General features: G+C 37.1%; 5 protein-coding genes and 1 non-coding gene across 6 annotated transcripts; 3 read left to right on the top strand and 3 right to left on the bottom strand.

Moving 5' to 3' along the window:
* Positions 1–1,505: 1,505 nt before the first annotated feature.
* LOC140763695 (tryptophan synthase alpha chain-like) lies at positions 1,506–7,720 on the bottom strand. Its single transcript, XM_073101996.1, has 9 exons — positions 7,442–7,720; positions 6,313–6,459; positions 6,164–6,229; positions 5,774–5,882; positions 5,135–5,211; positions 3,652–3,729; positions 2,983–3,060; positions 2,000–2,059; positions 1,506–1,925 (listed from the first exon to the last, which is right to left on the bottom strand). Exons 1-9 carry the CDS (start codon positions 7,628–7,630, stop codon positions 1,791–1,793), a joined length of 939 nt encoding a protein of 312 aa, XP_072958097.1. The 5' UTR covers positions 7,631–7,720; the 3' UTR covers positions 1,506–1,790.
* Positions 7,721–8,449: 729 nt separating this feature from the next.
* On the top strand, positions 8,450–11,188 carry LOC140763361 (sec-independent protein translocase protein TATA, chloroplastic-like). Its single transcript, XM_073101518.1, has 2 exons — positions 8,450–8,789; positions 10,866–11,188. Exons 1-2 carry the CDS (start codon positions 8,478–8,480, stop codon positions 11,004–11,006), a joined length of 453 nt encoding a protein of 150 aa, XP_072957619.1. The 5' UTR covers positions 8,450–8,477; the 3' UTR covers positions 11,007–11,188.
* Positions 11,189–11,362: 174 nt separating this feature from the next.
* Positions 11,363–16,537, bottom strand: LOC140763360 (NADH dehydrogenase [ubiquinone] flavoprotein 2, mitochondrial). The gene is made up of 10 exons (XM_073101516.1): positions 16,372–16,537; positions 16,195–16,251; positions 16,028–16,093; positions 14,269–14,385; positions 13,520–13,597; positions 13,318–13,423; positions 13,146–13,192; positions 12,744–12,821; positions 11,859–11,924; positions 11,363–11,776 (listed from the first exon to the last, which is right to left on the bottom strand). The coding sequence occupies exons 1-10, from the start codon at positions 16,444–16,446 to the stop codon at positions 11,669–11,671; spliced, it is 798 nt and encodes a 265-aa protein (XP_072957617.1). The 5' UTR covers positions 16,447–16,537; the 3' UTR covers positions 11,363–11,668.
* A 194-nt stretch (positions 16,538–16,731) lies between these two features.
* Positions 16,732–16,929, top strand: LOC140764079 (U2 spliceosomal RNA). The gene has a single exon (XR_012104955.1). It is a non-coding gene; the product is annotated as a U2 spliceosomal RNA (small nuclear RNA).
* LOC140763435 (protein OSB1, mitochondrial-like) lies at positions 16,752–20,893 on the top strand. Its single transcript, XM_073101627.1, has 5 exons — positions 16,752–17,611; positions 17,725–17,863; positions 17,963–18,047; positions 19,525–19,631; positions 20,273–20,893. Exons 1-5 carry the CDS (start codon positions 17,178–17,180, stop codon positions 20,459–20,461), a joined length of 954 nt encoding a protein of 317 aa, XP_072957728.1. The 5' UTR covers positions 16,752–17,177; the 3' UTR covers positions 20,462–20,893.
* A 631-nt stretch (positions 20,894–21,524) lies between these two features.
* Positions 21,525–22,850, bottom strand: LOC140763205 (auxin-induced protein 22D-like). Its single transcript, XM_073101288.1, has 3 exons — positions 22,512–22,850; positions 22,122–22,409; positions 21,525–22,003 (listed from the first exon to the last, which is right to left on the bottom strand). Exons 1-3 carry the CDS (start codon positions 22,712–22,714, stop codon positions 21,928–21,930), a joined length of 567 nt encoding a protein of 188 aa, XP_072957389.1. The 5' UTR covers positions 22,715–22,850; the 3' UTR covers positions 21,525–21,927.
* Between the last annotated feature and the right edge of the window lie 3,070 nt (positions 22,851–25,920).

The following is a 25,920-nucleotide window of genomic DNA, read 5'->3' as shown; positions in this document are numbered from 1 at the left end:
TAAAAACAATTAGCCACCATATAAATTCTTAAGCTTGCAGTGTTATTATCTTTCTAGCTTGTAAGAAGAGTATGCAAAGGGTCATAATCCCCCCAAAGTTTCTTCTTCCTATTTATCATCAGAAATTGATCTAAATATCATCAAATCAAATCAAATCAAAGAATCCAAGGGCATTTAGGTCATATAAAAAATGTTGTTTTCATAGGATCCGGGCCCCACCAAGATATCTCTCTGATGGCCACCATTTATTTGCCTACCTATCGTTTATCATTATTATTACTACCATGAGGTTGATACATTTATTTTTCCAGCCATGGATGCTAAGTTTTCCTTCGTTCATATCCACTTGGGATATTTTTTTTATCTAATAAATATTATATTGTATAGCTCCAAAATTTATAGCTAAAAAGGTAATTATTCAAGCTATGAAAAGCTTACGACAAGGAGAGGTGGATATATAAGGTTTTAACCTAGTGCTTGAAACCAAACAATTTGAGAAGAATTCATAGATTTAGACATCACTTTCCGCTCTTCATATCTTAGATCTTATCTGATTCAAATATTGTTGAACGTATATTTTCTATAGTTTTCGGTCGACAGCGGTTAAATTAAATAAAAAAGGATATTTTTAGAATCCAACAATTTTATAATAGCACGAATAAAAATCTTATGGATTCCTAATAAATTTATCAAAAGTAGTTCTATCGTTATCGTAATTGTATTCAAATTATTTTACGTCTATAGTTAATTTACTCGTGATATTTTAAGCAAGGATCAAACGATAAATATCTATATAGTAGTGATAATGTTTCTAATTCCATGCAAAGATACTAGAATTTAACCTCAAGGGAGTAGATGAATCAATGTCCTTTTACATTGTCATGTCCATGGAAAGTAGTCTTGGTTCTGCTACCTAAATCACAGACACATAAAGCCCACATAGGTGGGGTGGAAATGGAGGAAAAAGATGAGAATGAGAACAAACTCAGACAAAGATTCTTCTTATCCAAAACATATGTAGATGATGGAGATAGGGAGATTTAATTGCTGGGACTTGAGGATGCATTGGAACTTTTCATCCGTGATGGGGGGAAAAATATCCCCAGTGTTTTGGGTGTTCCCATTTCCCAGCAAGCATGTTGGAAGACAGTGTTGTTCACATTTCAATATGCCAAACTTCTATGATTTTATGCTCCATTTTAACTTACATCTTTATACTTCAAAATTCATCCAAAAATAATAGTGTTAATTGGCACTAATTTTTTCCTATTATAAAATAACCAAACTATCTCTACCATCTTTAAATCATACTATATTTCTGTGGGAGATTAAATCTTTTTAACTCAACTTTTAAGGTACAACGGTCGATAACGGTATAATCTCCCCTACCACTTAATTTTATTCTACTTATATTTGAAATTTTCTCTATGAATCTTTAGGAAAGGTCTCTCATGTGATTGAGCAGAGGAATCAACTGATCACCTTCTCATCTACTGCAATTGTGCCAAGGTTTACTTCAGTTTCCACTAAAATTTCTTGCCAATCATACATCAACATTTGGAGTCAAAAGAAAAGGAAAGTCAGCAGTTTGCGACACCAATATGTAAGGGAGTTACTCAGAAAAGAGTTATTTTAATGAATGAATGACAATTGGTGTATGAGTGTTTTAAGGTTCAAATAGACAAAGGTTTAATTGGGACACCATTATGTTCTCATTCTCTCTCTCTCACAAAAAAGTGACAATTGCTTCAATGTGCTGATAGAGCAGCGACGATGAAACGAATTGTTTCTCAGGGAAGTGCAGCCTTCAGGGACCTCGTAAATGTCTCTAAATCTCTCAAAGCATCTTCAGGGCATTTTGCTTCATCTAAGAGCTTCACCATTGCACTACCAACAATCACGCCATCAGCTCCCCATCCCGCTACCTACAACGTAAGCTAATTATAGGAAATGTAGATTAAAGAGATATGTAGGAACAGAGTTTCAGAAAATAGTTGACCTGTTTCACATGCTCAGGTTTTGATATGCCAAAACCAACTGCAACAGGTTTAGTTGTTGCCTGCAAACATCGAGAAAATACATTTCAGTTCTTTGAGCCAAAAGGAGGGAGAAGTGACGGAAACATGGCCGCATTAAGTTCTCAACACACTGGGTGACAGTAACTCAATAAGTTCAAGAGTATACAGGATGAAGGCTTTCAGTGTGCAATATGATAATAGGATAACTCTCTACTATTGACACATTATTAGAAATGAAATAAAAGATAAGAAAGCAAACCTGTTTATCGATTCGATAAAAAACGTAATGTTAAAACAGATACATTCAACAGAGAGAAGATGAATTAAACCACCATTTATGAAACTAGCAGCTAGCATCACAGAACAAAGAATTTATTACCAAGTATCAGTTTCCTTACTGAAATGAAGGACAGTTGAGGCTTCGATCTAGAAATTGAATAAGAGGAATTCAAGTCCAAAAATATTCTGCTGTCTCATTATTCGTTAAATGTAAAAAAGCAGCATGGCTTGTCATACTAGACATACAATCTAATTATTAGAAAATTCACCGGGGAATCAAGAAATCATATGATAGCCCATTTGGGATTTGGCTTTACCAAGAAGAATTGCAAAATATCAAAGCAAAATCACTTCTCCTCACTTCATGCTTGCATCCTTTGGTATGGATTCCTTACTGGTTTCTTATATAGCTTAATATTCTCCTAAGGAAAAGATAACATGAAGTCAGTGAGATGCTTTATGGGCTTTTTATTAATGTGAAGATGTGAAAGCTTGTAGCTTCTCAATTTCAATGTTGCCTTCTGCCATATCAGATTTGAATAACCAATAGCAATGGACGATAATACTACAATGAACACAAACAATGTAATTCTAAATGTGAAGTTTGATACATTGAATGGAAATAATACTGACGTAGAAAATTTTGTGCTACTATATAAGATAACAAGGTAAGAGTGAATCATACCTCTTTGATCTCCTCCAGGAGAGACTGTACACGTAAACTTACAGATGAACGGGTACCCGTAACTCCAACAGAGCTCACCTGCATGACTGTGAACATTAATCTGTGCAAAATATTGATGACAGGGAAGTTCCTTTGTCAACAATGAAGCTATTTAAAATAGGAAAATAGCAGGTGGCGATTACGAAAACCAAGAAATACGAGACGACAATAGAAGCAAACATCAATACATGCAAGTAACTGCCAGAAATTAGGGACGTCAATAGGTAGGATAGAATGAGTCACTTGATGGCAAAATACTTTACCAAGCTCGATGTGACAAATTAGGTCCTAGGGGTGAGACTGTTCTCGATGTGCAAGTATGAGAAGGCAGGCAACCTTAACATCTACTGTTTGACCATTCATCTTTGCAAGTTGCAAGTCATGCCATTCAAGTATTAAACAGCCAAATTTGTCAGTGGAAAATGCTAGAGACCCTAAAAATCTTAAAATAGCTATTTTGTTGCATTTTTATGTTTGCGGAAATTCAACCAGCCCTTATTTATAGTAGAGATCCTTTGAAATCTCATCACATTCACATAAGAAAAGAATAACACTGGATGCTCAATTGTCCGTCCAATCCCTAGTACTTGCATTATGTATATTTTTCTATTAAGTAACAGAACAACTTACAAGGTATATAAATCCTTCTGAAGCTTCCACAATGGATTTCATTCTGTCAGTTGGTGTAGTTGGTGTTGTAAGGAGCACCTATGATGCAACGGAAGAAGCATTAAACATTTTAAACTGTGTAAACAAAGAAAATGTGAAACTAGGAATATTCATTATAATAAGCTCTGAATTGATCAATTAATGTGATTCTGTTAACCAAAAATGATATGCTGCTTGATGCTTATAAAGCTTACAATGCATTGTATAATGTTTTAAGAAGTTCTCATATCCAACACATGTCACTGTTGGTGAGGTCACCATGATTCCTACACTCATGTTGCCAGGTGAACTAAAGGAATACCATAGTAGTTTCAAGGAAACAAATGGAAGAATGCCAGTGGATAGATGAAAGAGCAATGAAGCAACTAAACATAGAGGCGCATTGCTGTCATTTACATGAGACTTTTCCTCCCTTGATCATGTCTTATGTTCTCCATTGACTATCATATCTTCTCAATATTTCTATCCAAATTTATTTTTCCGATCCTCCTCTCCTTCTGCACTTTTCTGAACTGGATCACTTATCTTATAGGTGCATTTTGTGGTCATTGTTTTCATCTATAATGCATCTCAAGGAAGATAACAACCATCATAAACCTTTAAGGTTAGTTCGTATACTGAAACTATCTTGCTCATTTGAATCCTAGGCATGAACACCTCACCACTGAATGATGAACTTAGCCTGTCTTCGCCTCCGACCCAACCAGGAGAGAAGACAAGCGAAGCTTATCCATTTATGAAAAAAGTTATGTCTGAGGAGAAAGATTCATGTACCGCCTTCTGAATTCTGACACACAATTGAGTCAAAATGTCTAATTGAAACAAACTCCTCAATTAAAAAAATTATTACTCTGTAATTAGCAGAATTTTATATTTCATATTAGAAATCCATCGCACAACCCATTATATATGTTGCCAAATGATAATCGGAAGAAACATCAATTCCTTCAATTTAAAGATCATTACAACCCTTATGCAAAAATATACTTTAAAGGGAAGAAAGAACAGAGATCCTTAAAATCAAAATAACCTAGAATCAGAGTGTGAGCAAAGAATAGGGAAAATAATGGAAAAATTGCAAAGGCATACCAAGAAGAAAGCACATCCAACACTGTTCACCTACTTTAATCATCAGAATCTATTAAACTTCAGACATACAAGAATAGGAAAACTAACATATTTCTCTTGCAGATCCTACAACCATTAAATACAAATGGCATCCATTTCGTTAAATTTAAACTATAATTTATTACAGCATATGTCTATGCAATAAAGTGCAGATAGGTATGTAAAACAACAATATTGCAGTTTACTAATAGACTTGGTATTAGATTCCCAGAACTCGTAAGTATATTGAATTCCTTATTCAAAATAAGTTGCACCTACAATGACTTTCAAGAGAAAAGGGTGCATTGTGGAGAGATGAAATAGAGAAGGGACATACTAACTCGATGTTATGTCTAACAGCTTCATCCCTTAAAACTTTAGTCTCCTCCAAAGGAACATCAGGCACCACAAGTCCTGCAAAATGATAATGGCAACTAATGAATCATCAAAATGTCCATCATATTTAATAACTGATATCATTCTACATATTCATGCATTTAAGAACTATCTTGTTGAAAAGCCTTTAACTTGAAGAAGATTATTCGGCCTGTTGGGAAGGAATGATGAAGAATACAAAAGGTATATGCCCATTATTTATGAAAACAGTGCAAAAAAAAGTGGAATTGTGGAGCAGTACAATGTTATAAGGTTATATATATATACTGTAGAGAAAAGAAAATTTCCCAAAGGCATATACCGTATCACTCTCCATGGCCTTTTAGGTGCAATGTACTGATCCAAACAGATTATATTGCTTCTTTAGATTGATACTTGCACACAAGTGGCTCAATTCACAGAAGGCACACAAAACAGTTGGCCACTATTTAACTTGAACGTTGAATATTGATCATGTTACACAAATTAAACAATTCTTTTGGCAGGATTTATGACCAAAGCAATCAAATAGAAATGAGCATGCCCCAAAATACTTGCAAAAGAACACAAGATGAGTTTACTAAGTTGACTGATAAGTTACCATGAATGCCGACATCCCTTATGGTGGACATGAAGTTCCCCACACCACGCTTTAGAATTGGATTGTAATACGTAAATAGAGCAATCGGACAGGACAATTGAGGCACCACCTGGTTAGAAAGCCTTAATAACATAAGTTTTCACTATAGAAACTATAGAAGTAACTTTCTTAAAAGATAATCATGCACATATACAATAACAGTAGAAATTATAGCATGAGATAAAACCATAAAGGAAAGTGTTTAACCAGCCAGCTAATGCATAATGAATGGCTTGAAATTCAGTAGGAAATTGTGACACACACACACACACACACACACACACACACATAGAGAGAGAGAGAGAGAGAGAGAGAGATTTGGCTGAAAGATGAGGTTTGGGATGGCTAGACCTCTCTTAGCATGGAAATGACTGCATCAAAGTTGGTTCCTCTTGATAATGCCCGTGTAGCAGCAGCCTAAGACCAGGTAAATATATATATATAAGGACACACACACAAACAAATTATTATATAAAAAAGGAAGTAACTGATTGTAAAACCTGAATAACAGGCCCATCAGCTAGAGGATCAGAATATGGCATGCCCAATTCTATCACATCTGAACCGCAGGAATCAAGAATTTTCAGCGCTTTCGATGTTGTTGACAGGTCAGGATCCCCAGCAGTTATAAAAGGAATGAGTGCAACCTAAGCAGGAGAGAAGGATATTAGCAGGCATAACGGAAATGCACTGTTCAAATAGGAGTGTGTTGTCTGTTTATAAACCTAGCAAGAGATCATGTTTATCCATCAGATAATAAGACCAACAAACTATGCATCATACATAAAACAAAATATATGATTACTGTAAATAAGAGCAAATTCAAGATGATATAAAGAACCAAGTAAAAAATATGGGCCTGTTACCGTGACAGATATCATTGTCCGAAAGATGAACATGATGTAGAAGAAATAATAAGGGGGCATCACTTACACTCAGAAGATGTGCTTGATGAGGTCCTGAGAAAGATGTGAAAATTTGTTCAATCTCCAGAACTCCATTCAGAGAGGAGAAGTGAACAATAATGCACGATTGAGGCCGTAAAGGTAAATACGAAGGAAAGGCAATAGTGAGAAAAATAAAATAAAATATGCAGATGTCAACCAAACAATCGGTCAGTAGGAAATTTGATAAAAAATATAGACCCAAAATCACTTATTTTTCGCTAGAAAATGTATGGCAAGAAATTGTAGGACGATCACAGCATATCTGCTGCACCACATCCCAACAACCGTCAGGTCAATGATAAAAAGAAAAACCTAGAAAAAAACAAAAACCGCAAAGAACACGAGAAAAATCAGATAGAAGAGAACCAAAAAAAAAAAAAAATAGAAACATAGTCACACATCAAATATCTCCAGGATTGAACTTTTACCCCCACCAGATAGCAAAGGAAACCAACCTCAACAAATCCAGTTAACATTCTGCTTGAACAAATTGCAAACATTACTATAAGCACATCAAACCTCTCCAAGATTCAATTTTTAATCCAATAGATAGCAAAAGAACCCAAGCCAAACAAACCCAACTCGTATTTTCTCGATCTATGCCCGTAACGGATCAAGAGAACAAATACCAACAAATAAAACGATGATACAAAACCGACCAAGGGAAGCCGCAAGCTCTTACCTTTCCTTGCTCCCTGAGCCTGGAGAAGGTGTCGGAGATGCTAAGAGTTGGGGCGACGCTGAGGGAGGCCACTGGGGAAAAGGACTTGCGTAGAGAGAGAGACTTGGCGGAGGCATGGTGGAGAGAGAGCCCCAGGGGTCTCCGCGACGACAGGAGAGAGGAGAAGGAGGCTTTGGGAGCTAGAGCCATAAGATAAGAAAGAAGGGCGTTTTAAAAGACCTTGAAACGGTTTAGACCTTAGAGAGGAGAAGTAGAAGAGGAAGTGTGGGTGTCCGGGCAAAGTCGACAATGTTACAAAAGAAATATGAAGTTGGATTCGGTAAAATTTTGGCCGTAAATTATGAATGATTGAAAGTCGAATATATTTACTTGGATTTGGGTAGGTAGATATTTTGGAAAATTTGACTCGATATACACCATATTAAGTATTAAGCAAGCCCCCTTTGGTTGCTGGTATTGAGAAAATAATGTAGTTCAATTATTCTTATTTTACAATTCAATTTCCAATCTAAAATAGAAAAATAGTTGTAAACCATAATATCGTGATGCATGCTCGGAATCAACTTGACAATTCTCAGTGGCAATGCACTAAATTCTTCTTACTTTTATTTTAATATATAAATATAAAAAAATAATTTATAAAGGGTACTTACAAAACTCATGTATTTCGAAGATACGTATACCTATATATCCTATAAAAAACTTTGAGAGTAGTATACGATTTGGAGGCATTTGCATAATAAAAGATATTTTAAATTTAAATTAGTAAAAATAGGCCTTTGTGTGCAGTGCATCTCTTGTGTAGATTATAACTATTTTATTATATATATATATAGTATAAACAATGTACCTATTCAGTTTAAGTGCCGAATCTTATTATTACTAAAATATAATGATTTTTTTTTCTGTAAATAACTCTATCCTTTTATAAAAAAAAATTATATAATTAATGAAGGGGTATTGTGTAAAAGATACTAATAGTATTGTTATAAAAGTCGATAACAAGTATCCTGACGCCAAACCGAACGTATGAGAGATGGAGATAGCGTTGCTCTCCCCTGCGTCTCCAATGGCGTCTTCCTGGCTTCCTTCGAAACCCTACTCCTCTCTCTCCTCCCGCAGCTCCCTCTTCTTCACGAATGGTGGCGTACCCCTTCCTTCTAAGCGAAGCCTCCGCGTCGTCTCCGTGAGGCGGCGGAGCTCCGGCGGACTCGGTTGTCGGTGCCTCTTCGGCCTCGGCGTCCCCGAGCTCGTCGTCATCGCCGGCGTGGCCGCTCTCCTCTTCGGTCCCAAGAAACTCCCCGATATCGGCCGAGGCATCGGAAAGACCGTGAAGAGCTTTCAGCAGGTTCTCTAAATTGATGCTACTTTGATATCTATCCATTTTCTGAATTTTTGTTACTTATTCACACTAGGGTTTAAGTTTCCATAAAAATTTCTTCAAGACAACTCTATGATCTCCACTGAAGTATTTATACCTAGAAATTGGAAAAATTTTGATGAAAACTTAGAGTAGTCCTAAGGTGGAACTAGATAAATAGCATATGGATCACATTAACCAGCTTTAGGAGTAGTAGAAGCTGTGGTTTTCAGTGGAAGTAAAAGCATCGATTAAAATGAGTAACTAGCAATTGGACATTGATTTGCCATGAGGGAGCTGTTAGGCCTCATAGTGAATAGGAACCCTATAGAATAATAGAAGTTCCCTACTTTTAAAGCAAGAGAAGAGCAGGAAGACGAAGAAGAATGGATAGTTTAGTTGAATTCTGTAGCAATTGCTCAAATTAAATCAGCAAAAGCTCTTTTTTTGGTATTGGTGTTCCTACTACTTCCCATTCTTATGAGATAGTTGCATTTTTGTGTAAAAGGTCTGGTTGCTTTGGTATGGATGATCTCTGGGAATTGGTTAGATTGGGAATCTATCTACATTCCATTAGGGCTTCTTTTTTTCATTAATTTGTGTTTGGGCTGGAATTGAGTAACTTTCAGCAAGTCTTGTTTGTGCTCTGAATTTCATCTCATTGCTTGATTCCAATAGGGCTTTCTTTGGTCTTATTTGATAGCGGCGCGTTCTGAAATTCTGTGCATATGTGCTTCTTTTAATTTGTAGAACTTTTATTGACAATATTTAACTTTCAGTAAGACTTGTCTGTGTGCTGAATTTCATTTCATCGCTTGATTACAGTAGGGTTTTTCGTCTTATCTGATAGCGGCACATTGTTTCTGTGCGTACGCGCATCTTTCACTTTGTAGAACTTTTATGTCAATATTCTAGTATATATTAGGCTTCATATGTTTTTCAGAAATTGTTCCTGCATGTGTCCTTCATTGTGGCTCATACACTGTACACAAATCCCTGGGGGTTTTGAACCTTCTATTTCTGTCGGCCAAAGTATTTCTCCAAACTCTCAATTTTCTTTGTTTGAAAACCAGCAATCATTGGTTTTTAGGATCACCCTCATATCAACCTCTCACCCGTTCATGGTTGCTTACACCTGTCTCATATATTGATATAAGTGACTTGTTTGGAGAATCTGTCGGTATTAGGAGTTGCAACGAACCTTTATAAAGTTTATACCTCACCAGGATGTAATTTATCTATCCCAAAAATCCTCCTTGATTGGCTGTCTTGTACATAGCTGAAGTGCATCCAAATAAATTGGATATGTATTGTGTTCCCAATTGCTTATCCTTTCAGATGGAGATAGTAAACAGATTGCATCTGAATCCAACCAGTGGGAACCCATATTAAGTCCCAGCTATCATGTTGAAGAGTACTTTTTTTTTTTACTCTTAAGCTGCTTAATCACAAATTGTATTTGATTTTGCATCATGTACATATGCAATAGTAAATCCTTACCTTTTTTTTTCTTCAGGCTGCCTTTATTAATTTTCTTCTCAGAATTTCTCATGTGTCTGCTGTATGAAGCTAAAGGATCCGCGCAACCCAAAATTGTGATGCTAAATGCTAAAGCGATATGATGGGCCATTGTGCTTTTCCAAGCCTGGCCAAATAGGAAGAACGTCCATTTTCTACCTTTAGGATGTGTCTACACTTAGGTGCTCTTCCCATTTTTCCCTTTTGTCAGCAGTGTTTGCCTCGCCGTCTTACACCGTTGGATACTTTTTGGTAAAGGCTTCTGAATGATCCCTTTCTCGCAAATTCCATCCGACACAATTGCTTTATTTTCCGCCAAGTAAAGGTCATTGGTCTTCTTTAATTGTTGACTTGGAGTGTGCAAATTGTAAAAATTGTTCCCAAGACCCAAGTAGTTTACAAGTGTTTTTGACTCTATTCATATAGAAGTTTATCTGGCTGCAGTGGGTTTCATGTGGCTCTCTTTGAGTAATCTTTACAAGTTTTTAATCTTGAATTCTTAGTATCTTGCTTGTTCTGACCAGTGATGTTAAAATGTGCATACAGGCAGCTAAAGAGTTTGAAACAGAGTTGAAAAAAGATCCTGAAGATGCTAGCCAATCCCCTCCATCAGAAAGTTCTAAAGCAGTTACCAGTGAAGATGAGAAAAAGGAACTCGAAGCATCGGCTTCCAAAGAAAGACTGTGAGGAGAGAGCCTAGCTGCCTTTTTCCAGATGATATTTTTAGATTCAATGTTGTATCAGTAGGAGTGCTAAGTTCTTCCCTTTCCTCGCACTGCAGACACTGAGAATTGCTTTGATAAAAAACTCTCAACCTTTTGAGAGTGTTGGTGCATTATTCAAACATATTAGAAGATTAATTATGTATAGAGGTTATCTACCTGTAGATGATTATTATCTACTTAACACTCAACCCCTTCCAAGTGAAACTCTCCGTCCAAATTTATGATAATTTGGGTTACTTGGATCCATTTAGGATCTAAACCAGATTGCTACTACTATTTTGATTTGAATACAGCAAAACCGTGAACTAAGAAAAGCTCTTGATAAAGGTGAACTAAGAAAAGCTTCTTGGTTATAGCTTAATCATAGTTCAACATTTCATTTGCATGAAATCAGAAGTATAGCACACGGTGGAAATTACCATCCAAATTATTGACCTCCACAGACAATAATTTTCCACAAGAAAATAGTGCAAGTAAACAGATGGATGGCCATTGATATCCAAGATCGAAGGGGGAACAAAAAATCCTAAGATTGAATGCAGTAGAACATCAAAGGGCTTCTGAAGTTTGATGCTGGATAATATCCAAGCTTTATATCATTGATCATATAGCTCAGATTGAGACTCAGCAGGCATCGAGGTCCCTGCATGGTGGAGGTTTTGGCTCCCCAAGCAAGGTGGTGTTTCCTCCAGCAGGCCCACCCCTGATACGGTTCGGGTTTTGCGTGCCGACCTGCAAGGAAAAAAAAATCTCAATGCAGAAACAGGAAATCACTGAGCAAATATTAGTAACTAGTTAGTTTTAATAAACTTACGGGTGGAGCTTCTCCTCTTTTCAACATCTCAACAATCTCAATAACTCGTTTGGGAGTCACATCTTCCTAAAAAAGAAGATAAACAAAAGATTGTAAGAAAAAAAGCAAGGTATGCAAAGACCATACCCTAGTTCACATGTATCACATGGTATCTGTCATTCAGCACCATTAGCAGAGGAACAGTAAATGAGCCTGATCTCCCAGTTTTTTGGGGCCACATTAAGTAATTTTTTTGCCATCCAGCTCTAAGTCGAGCTGTCACTCGTCCTTCTTATCAAAATGTAACCATATAATTCAATGTCTGTTCTTCAATACATGCACCGATTTAATTTTCCTCTCCAAAAAGTGTAATTTTGAGTATTTCACAATAAACAATGTATTATGTTTTTCCAGTACATAACCAAACCCAAGCACCTCACATTTTGAGTTACAAATTTTCTATCTGATAGTGAAACTTTACTTGTCTATCTTATAATCCTGAACTCACCTTTGACATTACTTATGCCCCACATGGACGCTTATAAAAACATACACAAACCAAGACAGATTCATGACAAGCCTCATATTGTTGGGAAAGGGCAGGATCACGATGATTTAAATAAATTGACCTCAACAGTAGGCAACCTTAATACATAATACATTTTGTCATCTAGTGCCCTTCTTCAAATGGCCAACAAAGTACAAAACAATTACCAAGAATATTTGGTAGCCAGTCTCAGATTTCTTGAGTATTAGCATAATGTGGCAACAAAACATCACCAAATATAAACTTGAAATGATTCTTAGCATGTATCATTGAGTGCATGCAAGTTTTCTTTAACATGATAAATGTTTACTAATAGTCATATACTATGTGAAATATGGAATCAGGTCAAAGAAACTCACATAATAATTGTATGTGTAACCTTCTGAACCTTTGGAATAGTCAGCTACAGTAATCATTGGAGCATTTACACAGCAACCCTGTGTGAGCCAATCATTTTATAAGACTACTATAATAACTTCAATGATACTGTTTCACAAATGAGTTGCAATTATAAGCCGCTAAAAGTTAAGAAGACAATTCAACAGATTATAGTGTATCTAGATGGGAGGGAATTGCATCGTAATAACTGACAATAACTAAGAATTGTTATATTTGTTTAGTGAACATCTTCAGATTCATGACTGCAAGTAGTTCCAATATGTTCACATTTCTAACAGCAACTGAACTCAACTCCCAGGACATCTGGCAACAGTTCGAATCATTTCAACAATAATCAGTTTGATCTGTTTTAGAACTCTTACCATGCACTCCATTTCTCCAACAGAAAATAAGCCATCCTTTGTTACTTCTGCAATAGTACGAGGAGTTAACATTAGCTCCACAGAGGCTTAATCTCCAAAGCTTTAGAAATCAGAAAGATAATAACATGCATGCATGATGGGAGGTTAACAGTGTTGTCCATGAAATGCTAACCATTGCGCTTAACTCCGAGGTGGTTTAGCAAGGCTTCTTCAATATCACGTGATCCACGTATCATACAGGGAGTTGTTCCACAAACTAAAAGATGGTATTTACCAACCTGCAAACATCATATAATGCACACATTCACATACCGCACATGAGCAGGAACATGCACGGAAAGAGATAGTGACATGAAACTAATTAATATAATCACCTTAGCCCGATTGAACATGGTGTAAAACGTAGCAACTTCATATACACGGATGGGAGCAACTTCTATGACCTTAGCTACCTGAAGCACCATAAAACGACTAGGATTGATCATTTAGAATTAAGTAAAACTTTTTCATATCAGAAAAGGAAAAAAGAGAAGAATATTAAAAGGTATAATTTGATTTTAGTAGACCGTAAAACTCAACCATATAGCAGTAACCAAACCAATATCTAACATTATTCATATTTTCACTATGACAACAGAAGTTGTGTTATATGCCAACTTTTCTTTTCCTGAAAATTATGCATAGGCAATGTCTCCAAAAATTGTTGTCATATTATGCATCCAACATCCTCAAAAAATTGTTGTCATATAAAGCATCTAGTTCCCTCTCCCTAAGTGAACTTACAATGTCACATAAATATGGCTGAAACAATAGTGAAATTCTTTAAATCAGCTTAACCAACCATAATATTCTTTATGCAATATTAATTTGTCTCAAATGGTTATGAATTTTCTTTTAATTTTTTGCAGTTACATACAGTGACAAATATAGGCCTACAATAAAGTAATTGTCAAAAAACTTGTGACAGCTGAAGATGTCATAAAGCCATATCAAGTCCAATAACTATGACATTAAATATATATATACAGGACTTCACTTCCCTTTTGGAAATGACACATAGATTGAACCGGTAATTTCTTGAAATTAAAATTAAGTACAAAATTGATAATTCAATCCAACGTACTGCATTCATTGCAGAAACTGGGAGCCATCCACCATGTTGTTGCTGTGCAAGATCCAGTAGTGGAATAACAGCAGACTGCTTGTAGTTGGAAGGATAGTGAGATAATATCTCCTTGACCTGAATTTACAGATGCTGAAACTCATTAGCCCACACCAACAAAAGAGCTAAGTAAATGTCTGCTACTTCTCTACCTAAACAGGTAGCTGAAATTGGAACAAAAACTCCTGTATAACGGCAAAAGACTAAATGTAGCAAGCCATACGAGTTAATATGCATCCTGTATAGCGGTTCATTGAATGGTTTCTGACCTATCCAGCAGTACCTGATTGCTTTCGGAACAATTGTGGATTAAACTTTGCATTCATCCTTTTACAATGTAATATAAAGGGTTGGCCTCAAGGGCTCAGAGTCACAATCCCATCAACAGTATAATATAAAATGTAGATGGAGAATTGACCTATAGACATCACCCAGTATTAGGATGGGACAGGATATAGCTATATACTATATTGACATATTCTTTAATTGAGGACATTAGACATTATTCATCTACCACTTTATTATCTACTTAATATACATGATCATATCATTCTATTCTTTGCATCTATTGATGAAGACCCTTTTTTTGGTTGAAAGATGGGGGGTAGTTAGGGGTTAAAACGGGTCGGATTAATTCCGACATGATTCAAACTGGATTCGGATCAAAAATTCTGATCCAAATACGGATTAGGATAAGGGTAAAATTTTTGAAAAAAAAAAAGCCTGAATATGAATTCGGATACGGGTCATTTTTCAGATACAGATATATACATCGGATATCCGTTAAACTACATACTGTTTGAATGATTTATAGTTTTTAATTTGCTTATTTGAATGGTGAATATTGATATTGTTACTAATTATGTGTTCTATATTATTGTAGAGATTGATTTTGCTAATTTTATATGTATTTGACATGTAAGAAAAAAAAATTTAACTCTTAATATTTTTGTTAATTTTTTCTAAATGAATTGTCACAATTTGTTTAAAATTCAATCAATATCATTTAGGATCCAATTCTCTATTCGAAAATTATTCATATCTGTTTAGTTAGGATATAGATTTAAATTTTGCTATTCGCCTAATATTCGTATCCGGACTAAAAATACAAATCAAGATGCAAGTTGACCACTATCTGATTTGTATCAGATTCATTTTCACAACTAGGGCCAGTATAACTTCAAAGACTTTAATTTGAAAATATGAATAATAAGATAAGCAGAAAATGGAAATGAGGCCTTTTTTAGGAGGAAGACGAAAAGATAATATATTCGAACCCAACATGAACCTTAGATAGATTGACACAATGAATACTTGATTTTGTCTTACTTTGGCAAGACTAAACTAACAAAACATATGAATGAACAATGAGCTTGCAGATCCTGGTAGCTTAATGCATGTTTTCCTTACTACATTCAAGAATAGGTTTACTTAATTATATTCACACTAGCATTGTGGACATGTAATGCACTTGGGCCCACAAATAGCAGCCTTCTCTTGGAAGTAGAGATATAATTCATTCTGAATTGAGTTAAATGTCGAAATCTCTACTCAACTTATCCATATCGGAGAAAAGCATAAGCATATAGATCATAGAATCAAACTAATCACCTGATCCCACATATAATATTCTTATTTACACCTGTTGCATCACAAATAGCATCGGTAATAGCAATTGCAACCCAATTTGGGCAATTCCACTAGCTATTGTGCGACATACCTTTTCTTTGTTGGCCTCGCTGAACTCCCACGCCATGTCCGGATTGTTATCCGGAGAATCTAAGTGCTGCGGAAACGAAAAATCCCAAACAAATTTACAAACTTGAGTCCAAATCCAAACCAAATCGAGAAAATTTACCAAGAGACCGAACGAATCAGAGGACTCACGTAGTTGAGGGCGGTTGATAAGGATCTGGAAGCGGTGGCAGAAGAGGAGGAAGCGATCTGGAAGAGGATATTAGTATAGGAATCACGAGTCGAAGCGGATAGAGATTTAGAGGGTAAAACAAATCGGAATTTGAGAATGGAAACGAAGGGGGATAGAGGACAGAAAAAAACACCTACCGAAGGCGATGCACCGAGAGCTGCGCGGATCTCGAGGAGACGCTTCGCGGCGAGGCGGGCCACTGGAGCCAACATCGCGATCCGTGCACGGGGATCGGGTGGTCGTGGCGAGAGAGGAGTTCGGACTTGGCGGAAAGGGAAGACGGGTTTAGAGAAGAAGCTAAGCTTTGAGTATGAATGAGGTGGATCCACTAGACCATTTAAGTGGCCCCTGGTAAGGAACCAATTACAATAAGCCACGTATATACACGTGGCTAGGGCTTCTACAGCGTCGATCGTATTAGTCCCACATCGGCAAGCGAGCAAAATCGAGGGGAATGAAGCGGGTATAAGAGAAGATGGGCACCAACTAGGAAAAGCATACCTTTCTCGGCCTTTTGGCTAAGATCAAGTGTAGTATCTGTTCTTATCAGTTTAATATCTGATACGTGGGCCATCGGCCCACCATGATATTAAATTAATTTCTTTTGGGGGAGGGCCCACTCACAGTAGCTTGCTACTGGGGTCCTCGAGCGTCGCCCATGCGTTGCACTACTGCACGGGCCTGGCGCACCCCGACCAAAGTTCAATTAAAATTTTCTAAACAATAATTTTAGAGTTGGAAGCTAGTATTGCTTTTTAATATTCTACTTTAATATATTTGGATTTAAATATTTGTTGAAATTAGGGAGTTATGATTAGAATTATCCAATTCAACTTAAACCTACGGATTAACATTTAACTCGATCTGAATTGGGAACTATAACACAAATGAATGCGGATTCGGATCTCTCGTTGTTATCGGATCCTAGGCTGTTACCCGCCAAATGTTCTTTAATACTCTTCTTTTGCCCTCCTTGTGGAGTTATTTTTCGCGACTAATGGCGCTTCCAACGCTCTCCCACTTCCAAACCCCCTTCTTAAACCCTCGTCCCTCTCCTTCCCCCTCCCAAAACCCTAACCCCTTTTCCATCTCTTTCCTCTCCTCTGCTCGCAGTCATGTACCCCCAACCTCTCTTAGGTTCCGTTGCTCCCCTCCTCCATTCCCTATTCGCTGCTCGGCCGATAACTACGGCGACTACAACCAGGAACGCGTCCTCCACCCGAGACCCCAGGAGATCCAGTGGAGCAAGGAGCTCGCCAACTCCGTTCGTCTGATCGGAATCGTAGGGTCTCCCGTCCAAATCAAACATCTCACTAGCGGCAAAACCCTAGCTTGGACCCGAATTGGCGTCTGGAAATCCTCAACTGAGACCAGTTGGTGAATGAAAATTTGATCTTTATGCGAGTTTGAGCACGCACTCTGGTGTTCGACAATGGGTTTCTGTTAATTTTTGTAGAATGTTATTGTGTGATAGGTCAGTTTTGCTGCAGGGTGAATTTAACATTTTGGGATGAGTTGGCCCAAGTAGCTTTCCAGCACGTCGAGAAGGGTCAGCAAGTGTTCGTATCTGGGCGGCTTGTGTCGGATGTTGTCGAAGGGGATGATGAGAAGCAGACGGTCTATTACAAGGTGGCATCTTGTTTTTCTTTTAAAAAAATTTTAATTTGGTGTTTTATTTCAGTTCCATGTACTGTTTTGTGTTTTTAATCCGAATCAGCCTTTTGCTAGGTTGTTGTTCAGCAGCTGAATTTTGTCGAGAGGAGCTTTCCGCAGGTGTCACTGTATGAATCAGAAACTAATTCACCGGCCTCTGGTATGTTCATTTATTCTACAATCTCTTACTATGTCTTGCCTTCTTGTATTTGTTTGGCAAGGTCTTGAAGAAAAGGCAAAACTTTACCTGCTTCATTGCAAAACTTAATTAAAGATACAATTAGCCCAAAAGATGACAGTATAACCTGTTATATTTTTTGGCATATGACCTGTTAAACCTAATTGATTCATGCTTTTTAGGGGGTGTACTATGCTTTGTTACATTGTCTCAGAGCTACTGCTGGAAAATGTTCCTAATGTTAGGTCATAGATTTGGCATCAAATATGTGTTTCAATTACTGTCTCCCCTTCCTTTAAAGTTTCTATGATCTTTTTATTGGATCTTGACCCAATTTGAATTTGACTCTTGTTACCTTGCCTGCACATAAGAGGGGCTGTTAAAGCATAATCTATCTATATACTTGATGAGTCAATCTTTTATATTAAAAATAGGAATCTTCAAACATAGCTTAAGCCTTAAGGTTAATCGAGTAATTTAAACTAAGCCTCTTAACTTCTAGGGATGAGAAGTTTGAAGGTTGAGCAAAATAGTATAGTTCACAGGCTCCACTTGGCATGTACAATCGATTGAGTCTTAGCTATTACAAGCTGAAGTTAGAGTTCTTAAGGTCAGGTTGGCATGTATATAAATTTGAGTTAAAATTAATAGGCTCTTAGGCTTGACTCCTTGGCCATTTGACCTAGTTGTAGATTGAAAATTGATGTTGGCAAATACCTTGCCTTTTAATCAAGTTTGGCTCATTTATCAGTGAAGTCTAAAAGGTAGATCATGTTCTTAGCTTAGCAGACAACCAAACCAAGATCAAGAGGAGTTCTATGAGTCGAGCCCATGCTTTTCTATAAGTAGCTCAGAAATTTTCTGCCCTCTTAGGTTGTGCCATTCTGAATGTGCTTTTATATGACTTGGTCACTCCTTTTATTTGATGATCAGCCATTCTATACATGAGAGGGTTTTACGGATGAAAGTTTTCCTCTTCCTACTAAGTCAATCGTCTTTGTTTACATGCCAAGGCTAAGAAATGGAGGAATTTAAAGCCTATTCCTTGGTTTTTCCCAAGGAGGAATTTAAAGCCTATTCCCTGGTTTTTCTCAATAGTTGAACCTTTGCTTGTGATGCAACTTAGAGAATTTTCCTCTGTTGTACTAAGTGTTTCTAGCTACTATTTCACTTACTTGATGGGGAATTAAATCTGGTTAGATCTGGTTGTTAAGCTCATCCCATGTTTGGGCTCAATAGCTCAACCTTTGGGTATGATTTAACTGACAAATTTCCATAGTGGTATGAAGTGTCTCTCGCTACGTTTGGCTTTGTCAATGGAGAATAAAATCTGGTTATATTGGGTTGTGGTCCTTTGACAAACTATGATGGGCCAAAATCTTGTTCCATAAAGAAGATGAGTTGATGTTCTTTGATTGCTAATGTTAAATTGCTTATTGTTTGATTTGTGGTATTGTAGGTGAAAAGCATGGGAACTTTGTCAGCAATTCTTCTGGTTCGACGGAAGAACTTTGGCAAGCTTTTTTCGCTAATCCAGTCGACTGGTGGGATAACAGGAAAAATAAGGTCCTACATTTCTCCTTTATCTTACAAGTTGCAAAGGTGTCCACTTGCATTCTTAGTTACTAATTTCGTCTAATTAGGATTCCTTCAGAATAGAATGCCACATGTGCACTTTTCTCTGCCTTTTGCCAAGAATGTGATTTACCATGCTTATATCTGTGCTCGGCCATATAATATGTACATGTACAGAGCGTGTACGGTTATACGATCAGATTCATACAGAAGTACATCTATAATCACATTTAGAAGCACAATTGCCAGGAAACACAGGTTGTCATGGGCCTGTAGGTTTCTTCCCTAGATTTTCTCTGAATTGTTCCTCTTTCTGTTTCTGTTTTTCCCTGCAAAAATTGTTAAAAAATTTCTAAAGCATATGGTAGAGTCCAAACATCAAAGGGACAGGCTTCCACTTCTATTAAAGAACTCTTCCTATCTTTTCATGGATGTTAAAGTTTAATTATTTGAATTGTCTACCTGACAAATATAAATAAGGTACCTCTCTCTCTCTCTCTCTCTCTGAGTGAAGAGAAAAATATATTAGGTACAGAAGCAGTGCTTTGGTCTGTAGAATCTTTGTTTACCATTTGTTTTAAATGAATATTTGACATTTACTTGATGAGTGAATACGTAATACACCTTTGCAGAGGAATCCAAAGTATCCAGATTTTAAGCATAAGCACACTGGTGAAGCTTTGTGGCTTGAGGGAAAGTACAATCCACCTTGGGTAAAGTCGCAATTGGCAATCTTGGACTCAAGAATGAGTACTCTGCAGGCTAATGAACCAAATCCCACCGTCTCTTTTATGTATGCTGATGAGTTCACAACATTCTAGCTGCTGCTTTCTGATCACACAGGATGTTAAATGTCAATTTTGTTTCTGGTTATCACAATACTGGCCAGTTTTGCTTAGAGATAACTAGATGTACCTCACCCAGGCTCCTCAAATGATCACTGGAGTCTGGAGGTTTATCAATCAATCCGCGAGTTGTTTATGCTCTTCTACAAAATGTCATTGTTCCAGTACACCTGTTCCTGTACTCTTAGATGAGTGTGTATCAGGAGTTCTTTAGTGATGACTTGACAAGTTGTTTGACTATTGTAATCGAAAGAGAATTTGAGCTCTGGAAATGCTGGTAAACTACTGCTTCAGATGCAAAATCGTGTACTTACAGGCTCTCCTTTTCTTTTGGCATTATTTCTGTACAGATCATCAGATAAGCGTTGCAGTCAGAGCCTCAGAATAAAATCTCCTCCTTTGCATCACAATCTTGTTTTACTTCTACAGTATACCTTGGACAACAGGCATGTATAATGTTCTGATCATTGTCTGTTTTTACCGACCACGCTTTCCTTGATCATTATCTACCATCTTTTACATATGGTTTTAAAACATATATTTCAGCATATGCTTGTTCTATTCGGTCTCATCTACTCCGTGTCCAACTCGATGTTGGTTTAGGTGTGAACACAAAAAGCAATTGGAGTAGTTTCAACTTTCAAAGACCATCTATAATTTAGTTGGTGCATTTAATTTGTCTTTGGATACTCCTTTCTTCCTATCTGTCATTCATGTGCATCACATGTATACTGTCTGAGCTTTTGGACATATCTAACGGAATATGGGCTACCTAATTGGACATTGTCTGCATTCTTGCAGCCAGAACAGTAGAATTTGCTCCTATCTCTTTTATTCTAGAACCAAAGATCAAATGGAAGAACATGGTTGTCTTCTTGCCTCTCACATATATTAGTTGATTTATTTTTCTTTCAGAAAAAGAAGATTAGTTTGTAGTTTGGATGAGTAGATATCTTGGATCTCATCATTGCATACCAACTAATATATTTTTATGGCACTAGAGAAGAGATATTGTGTTATAATTGAAAGAAGAAGAAAAAAAAAATCTCCTCTTGCTTTAGTTTGAAGTGCAAATTTGATAGGATAAACAATGGGAAAATCTAACCATACATTTGATTTGAACTTTTCTTAGATAAATATATTTTCCTCTACACATAACAAATAGGTAAAACTTGTAGATCTGTACAATTTACTTGCAAAACTTTGTCTCCATCTTTCTCTATGCAGTTTTAACAGGGGATGGATAACATCCAAAAGGCTTATGCAACCATTAAACCACTTGATTCGCAACTCTTTTTCTTTTTGACTTTTCTTTTTCTTCCTTTATGCTTTCGTTGGCCCAGTTGATAGATGCAATTCCCAGTTTCTCTTTTCATCAGTAATATTCTTCTGTACTTGGAGAATCCAAGCAAAGAAAAAGGAGTCAACTTCTCATGATAAATTCAAGGGTTTGATCCTAGCCCTCTTGCTTCAGATCCTCTCATTATCCTCAGCCTCTTGCATGAGTTGATGAACATTCTGCAAAAATTAAAAACAAGATGAACAGATTCCTATCAGCTCATTGAGATCAAAAGGTTTCAAAAAAATAAAAATAAAAAACAAAAAATTTTTTTGTCATAAATATTTAATTACTTACCCCCATGGTACATCTCCAACCAACATCAAATCTCCATCCTTGTCTTCATAAGTGATTGCAAATTCTGAAGCAGGGCATCCATCCATCCCAGAGAAGCACATGAACATGCCATCTAATCCCTCTCTAAGCTCCTTGTAACCCTTGTAGACCTTGAGATCAATCTTCCTCAAATAAGGAGCACCATCCATGCTAACTTTGACGTACATCCCAGTAGCCTCTTCTGCCTTCTTTGCCTGGAAGCTGTTCTTCCTGTAAGACCTAATTGGTGGCCATCCAACAACTTGTGCTCTGCCATGTTTAAACACATTCATATCATCAATAAAAACTCAAAAAGGAATTTAACTATGTGACATAGTAGTTCGTAACTTCATATCGTAGCATGAGACTTACTTAGCCACAGGTGCATCATTCATAGTCTCCGGCGACCCGGTCGTGGCCCGAGACTCGCCGTTACTCTCCGGTAGGGCACGCTTGTTACTCCTCGAGGCAAGGAGTGTCGGTTTCTCCGGTGCGTCGGTGCCGGGCAATCCGAGCCTTAGCTCGGTCGCCTTCAAGTTATCGACGTCGTTAACGTAGCTCGATGGGCCTTCCATTTTCCTCGATATCGTCGGCTTTTCGATGAGGTGGAGTATTTTCCGGCCAAAGTTGGCTGTGGAATGTGAAGGTGGTGAGAGAGAAGAAGGTAATTAGGGTTGTTTGTAGTGGTTGATGGAGAGAGTCCCCTAGCTAGCTGCGTTGCTTCTTTATATAAGCAACTCGATGGAAGAATACCTGCCAGGGTACTTGGCAGCAGGCGATTGGCTGCTACATAAACTGCCAACTAGACGAACGCAGGTAGCTTCCCTACACCCGGGGGCTGCAGGGGATCCAAGACAGAGTGGGGGAGCAGTGCCAAGTTGACAACTAGGTTTGGTCGTTAGGGCGAGGGAGCAAAGCCATGCGACTCTTGCCGGTCTATTCCGGGACAGGATCGACCGGCCGACCGGTCCGGTTCAGCCAGCGGAGGGAGATTCCTTAGAGTGAGAGAGAGAGAGAGAGAGAGCGAGGGGTTCATTTCAAGAAAAGCCCATTTGGGTGGGCCCATGGGCCCCACCATGGCCATGCATGTGATGATGTGGGATCCAACGCGTTAATGCATTGGTGAGGAGCACATGTCAATGTTTAGGTGATGGTCGGAGGTTAGTTTAATAAATGAGTTCATGTTTGATGGTATTAGTAAAAAAAGTTATATAATCCGACTCTTAACTCTCGGTAATCTAAGGAGGAATTGACCATCATCCCTCATCGATCCCATCATTCATGCATCATATATGCACATATCATGTTTCACCAATGACATCTACTTGATGGTCTTCTATGAATATATTCCAAGTGGTGTGTATTAATAAGAAGGCATCATCCTATATCATATTCTAATTAATTACTAATCATTGCCAAGTTCGATGCAATTTACAAGTGGTTAATTCATTATATATATACATACATATAAGTACTGAATACTGAATACTCTTAAAATATATAAGTTGGATGTGGAATTAATTAATATACCTTGGATTACTGAACTCAAAAGTTTGATGACATCCATGCTGATACACCGAACTAATCCAACATATGATTATAGAAGATATATATATATATATCTATATAATATCCTCGTCTTTGACTAATAAATAAGAGTTCTACTAACCCTGTCAACCGATTACTAGACACATCTAGTTGTCTAAGATGACAATATAAAAGAAAGAAAAGATTATAGGAATTATCTATCTTCCTTGGTTGTACTTAAGCTTCTTCTCTTAATTAATTAATTAATTAATCTTTTTCTTGTTCTTTGAAACAAGTGGAAAAATTTACCACACATGGAGCATCTTGATTAATTTTATTATCTTTTCTTCTTCTTTTTTGAGATGGGAAATTCTAATTACACCACAATATCGCCTGTGGATTAATGAATCAGGATGGAGAAAGCAACACGTTATTCCATGTCGACTGTGGGTCCTTAAAATCATGTAAGTAAAAGCCATGCATGCATGCACCAAAACGAAAGAACTCGATGTAAGCAAACCAATCTTCCAGCTCATTTGAGAGAGACACAATGGACCAATAATTAAGCATAGTTTGATTCTCTTCTTTTACTTCCTAATACCATTCGCTCACAAATTAAGCTTAGGCCATGATCACTGGTTAAGTATCTCACTAATCGTAGAACGTACGTGCAGCAACATGCATGCACGTACACGTGAACTGTATAATAAAACCCTAGGCTGCTCGAAAACCGACGTACTACACGAGTGGCATGCGATCGACGACTGAGTAGCCCTAAATGAGTCGATGCGATGGCGATATCGCTGTCATCACTGCCATTATTTATGTCCATGGGACCTCAAGGAAATGAAAACAGCCGGCCTACTCACTGCTGAACTGGGGATGAGGGATGGGGAATAAATTTGTTTATTTATCTCCATTGTGTGGTAGTGAGTCTGTTCATGCATGTTATTAGTATCTCATTCATTACTTCAGATAAGATGCAGAAAGAGACAGTGCTCAACTCTTAGCCTTATTGCTACGGCTTTGTACGTGCCTCCATTTGCAACTTCCAACTTTTAAAGCATGCATGAAGCTTGCAACTTGCACGAAAGGTATATATATGTATATATAGATGTTAATTCATACTCTTTCTTGCTTATTCTCAACTCCTTAGAATGTTTTTTGAGATAACATAATAAATATCATAATTTTAACACTCCCCCTTGTATGCATCTTCTATACATTGCATGTAAATAGATAGAAAATGATAGAGTAAGCAACCCTCCACACAGCACAAGAATAGATAACATAAAATATCTAGAATAAATGAGACTAAATGAGATTTAGACTCTATGCATATGATTAGTATTTTTATCAATTGCCTGCTCTCATTGTAGAGAGGGTGGTGAGTAGTTTTCTTTAGTGAACCAGATGTAGAAAAAATCTTTGCCTCCCCTCGAAATTAACTAAAAAGTGAAAAAGATTTGAGCTAATTAAACTCCATATCATGCTACCAAACCAAGCTTTTGGAGTAAATTAAGCTTAAGATACTCATGTTATATATATATATATATATATATATATATATATATATCAGTGGAATCCTCCAATTAATCTTTTTTGTTTTTCTATTGACTCATTACTTAGGAGTGCATCATGTCACCATGTATGTCACACAAACATAAACATGGCATCTTTGCTCATACAATGATCATATCAAGACAAAGAAGATAACTAACAACGAGTGATTTATTTGGAAAGACTGCTCCTTAACCATGGGTCATGTCATGTTCATGTAGCATCATGTCAACATGCACGAGTGCTGTCCTTGGAGTTATGCACATCCTACTGTGTTACTGGTGGGTCTCTCAAACATGTGAGGTTGTGAGGGACCCCATAGTGTTTGGATTGCAAGAGAAGACAATGATAGCTGATTTTTACTCAGAAACTTAAGGTTATTAATTAGATATCACACTAACTAACAGTAGGGATGGATTCAAGACCTCTATAAAACTATACTCCAATACTAAATTAGATTAATTATCTAACACGTTATTCACATATAATCCGTAAGAATTATAAATATTATTAATCTGATATCTAATGGGATTAAGTCAAAGGATTGACTAACCTTATGGATAGAGAGATAGATAGATAGATAAATAAGATTTTTGTAGATAGAGATGAAAAGAGAAAGGTGTGTGAAAGTCACTTTTGGTGCATTATTGAGCATGCATAGCTTAAACTGGACACGAATAATGTCGATGTCTAT

The sequence above is a fragment of the Typha angustifolia genome, chromosome 7 (assembly GCF_048772165.1).
Source record: "Typha angustifolia cultivar Huaian chromosome 7, ASM4877216v1, whole genome shotgun sequence".
Lineage (NCBI taxonomy): Eukaryota > Viridiplantae > Streptophyta > Magnoliopsida > Poales > Typhaceae > Typha > Typha angustifolia.
This window is presented reverse-complemented; position numbering and strand designations above follow the sequence as displayed.

Excerpts from the sequence above, each read along its gene's own strand:
- LOC140763205 (XM_073101288.1), bottom strand. The coding sequence starts at position 22,714 with ATGGAAGGCCCATCGAGCTACGTTAACGACGTCGATAACTTGAAGGCG. Across the intron at positions 22,410-22,511 it reads AATGATGCACCTGTGGCTAA|AGCACAAGTTGTTGGATGGC; the intron begins GTAAGTCTCATG and ends TAAACATGGCAG. Across the intron at positions 22,004-22,121 it reads GTTGGAGATGTACCATGGGG|AATGTTCATCAACTCATGCA; the intron begins GTAAGTAATTAA and ends TAATTTTTGCAG.
- LOC140763695 (XM_073101996.1), bottom strand. The coding sequence starts at position 7,630 with ATGGCTCTAGCTCCCAAAGCCTCCTTCTCCTCTCTCCTGTCGTCGCGG. Across the intron at positions 5,883-6,163 it reads TCATTTCCATGCTAAGAGAG|GTGGTGCCTCAATTGTCCTG; the intron begins GTCTAGCCATCC and ends CTTTCTAACCAG. Across the intron at positions 2,060-2,982 it reads TCCTGGAGGAGATCAAAGAG|GCAACAACTAAACCTGTTGC; the intron begins GTATGATTCACT and ends CGATGTTTGCAG.
- LOC140763360 (XM_073101516.1), bottom strand. The coding sequence starts at position 16,446 with ATGTTGGCTCCAGTGGCCCGCCTCGCCGCGAAGCGTCTCCTCGAGATC. Across the intron at positions 13,193-13,317 it reads CCTCGGAGTTAAGCGCAATG|AAGTAACAAAGGATGGCTTA; the intron begins GTTAGCATTTCA and ends GTACTATTGCAG. Across the intron at positions 12,822-13,145 it reads TTGGAGAAATGGAGTGCATG|GGTTGCTGTGTAAATGCTCC; the intron begins GTAAGAGTTCTA and ends TGGCTCACACAG.
- LOC140763435 (XM_073101627.1), top strand. The coding sequence starts at position 17,178 with ATGTTCTTTAATACTCTTCTTTTGCCCTCCTTGTGGAGTTATTTTTCG. Across the intron at positions 17,864-17,962 it reads AGCAGACGGTCTATTACAAG|GTTGTTGTTCAGCAGCTGAA; the intron begins GTGGCATCTTGT and ends GCCTTTTGCTAG. Across the intron at positions 19,632-20,272 it reads GGGATAACAGGAAAAATAAG|AGGAATCCAAAGTATCCAGA; the intron begins GTCCTACATTTC and ends ACACCTTTGCAG.
- LOC140763361 (XM_073101518.1), top strand. The coding sequence starts at position 8,478 with ATGGAGATAGCGTTGCTCTCCCCTGCGTCTCCAATGGCGTCTTCCTGG. Across the intron at positions 8,790-10,865 it reads CCGTGAAGAGCTTTCAGCAG|GCAGCTAAAGAGTTTGAAAC; the intron begins GTTCTCTAAATT and ends ATGTGCATACAG.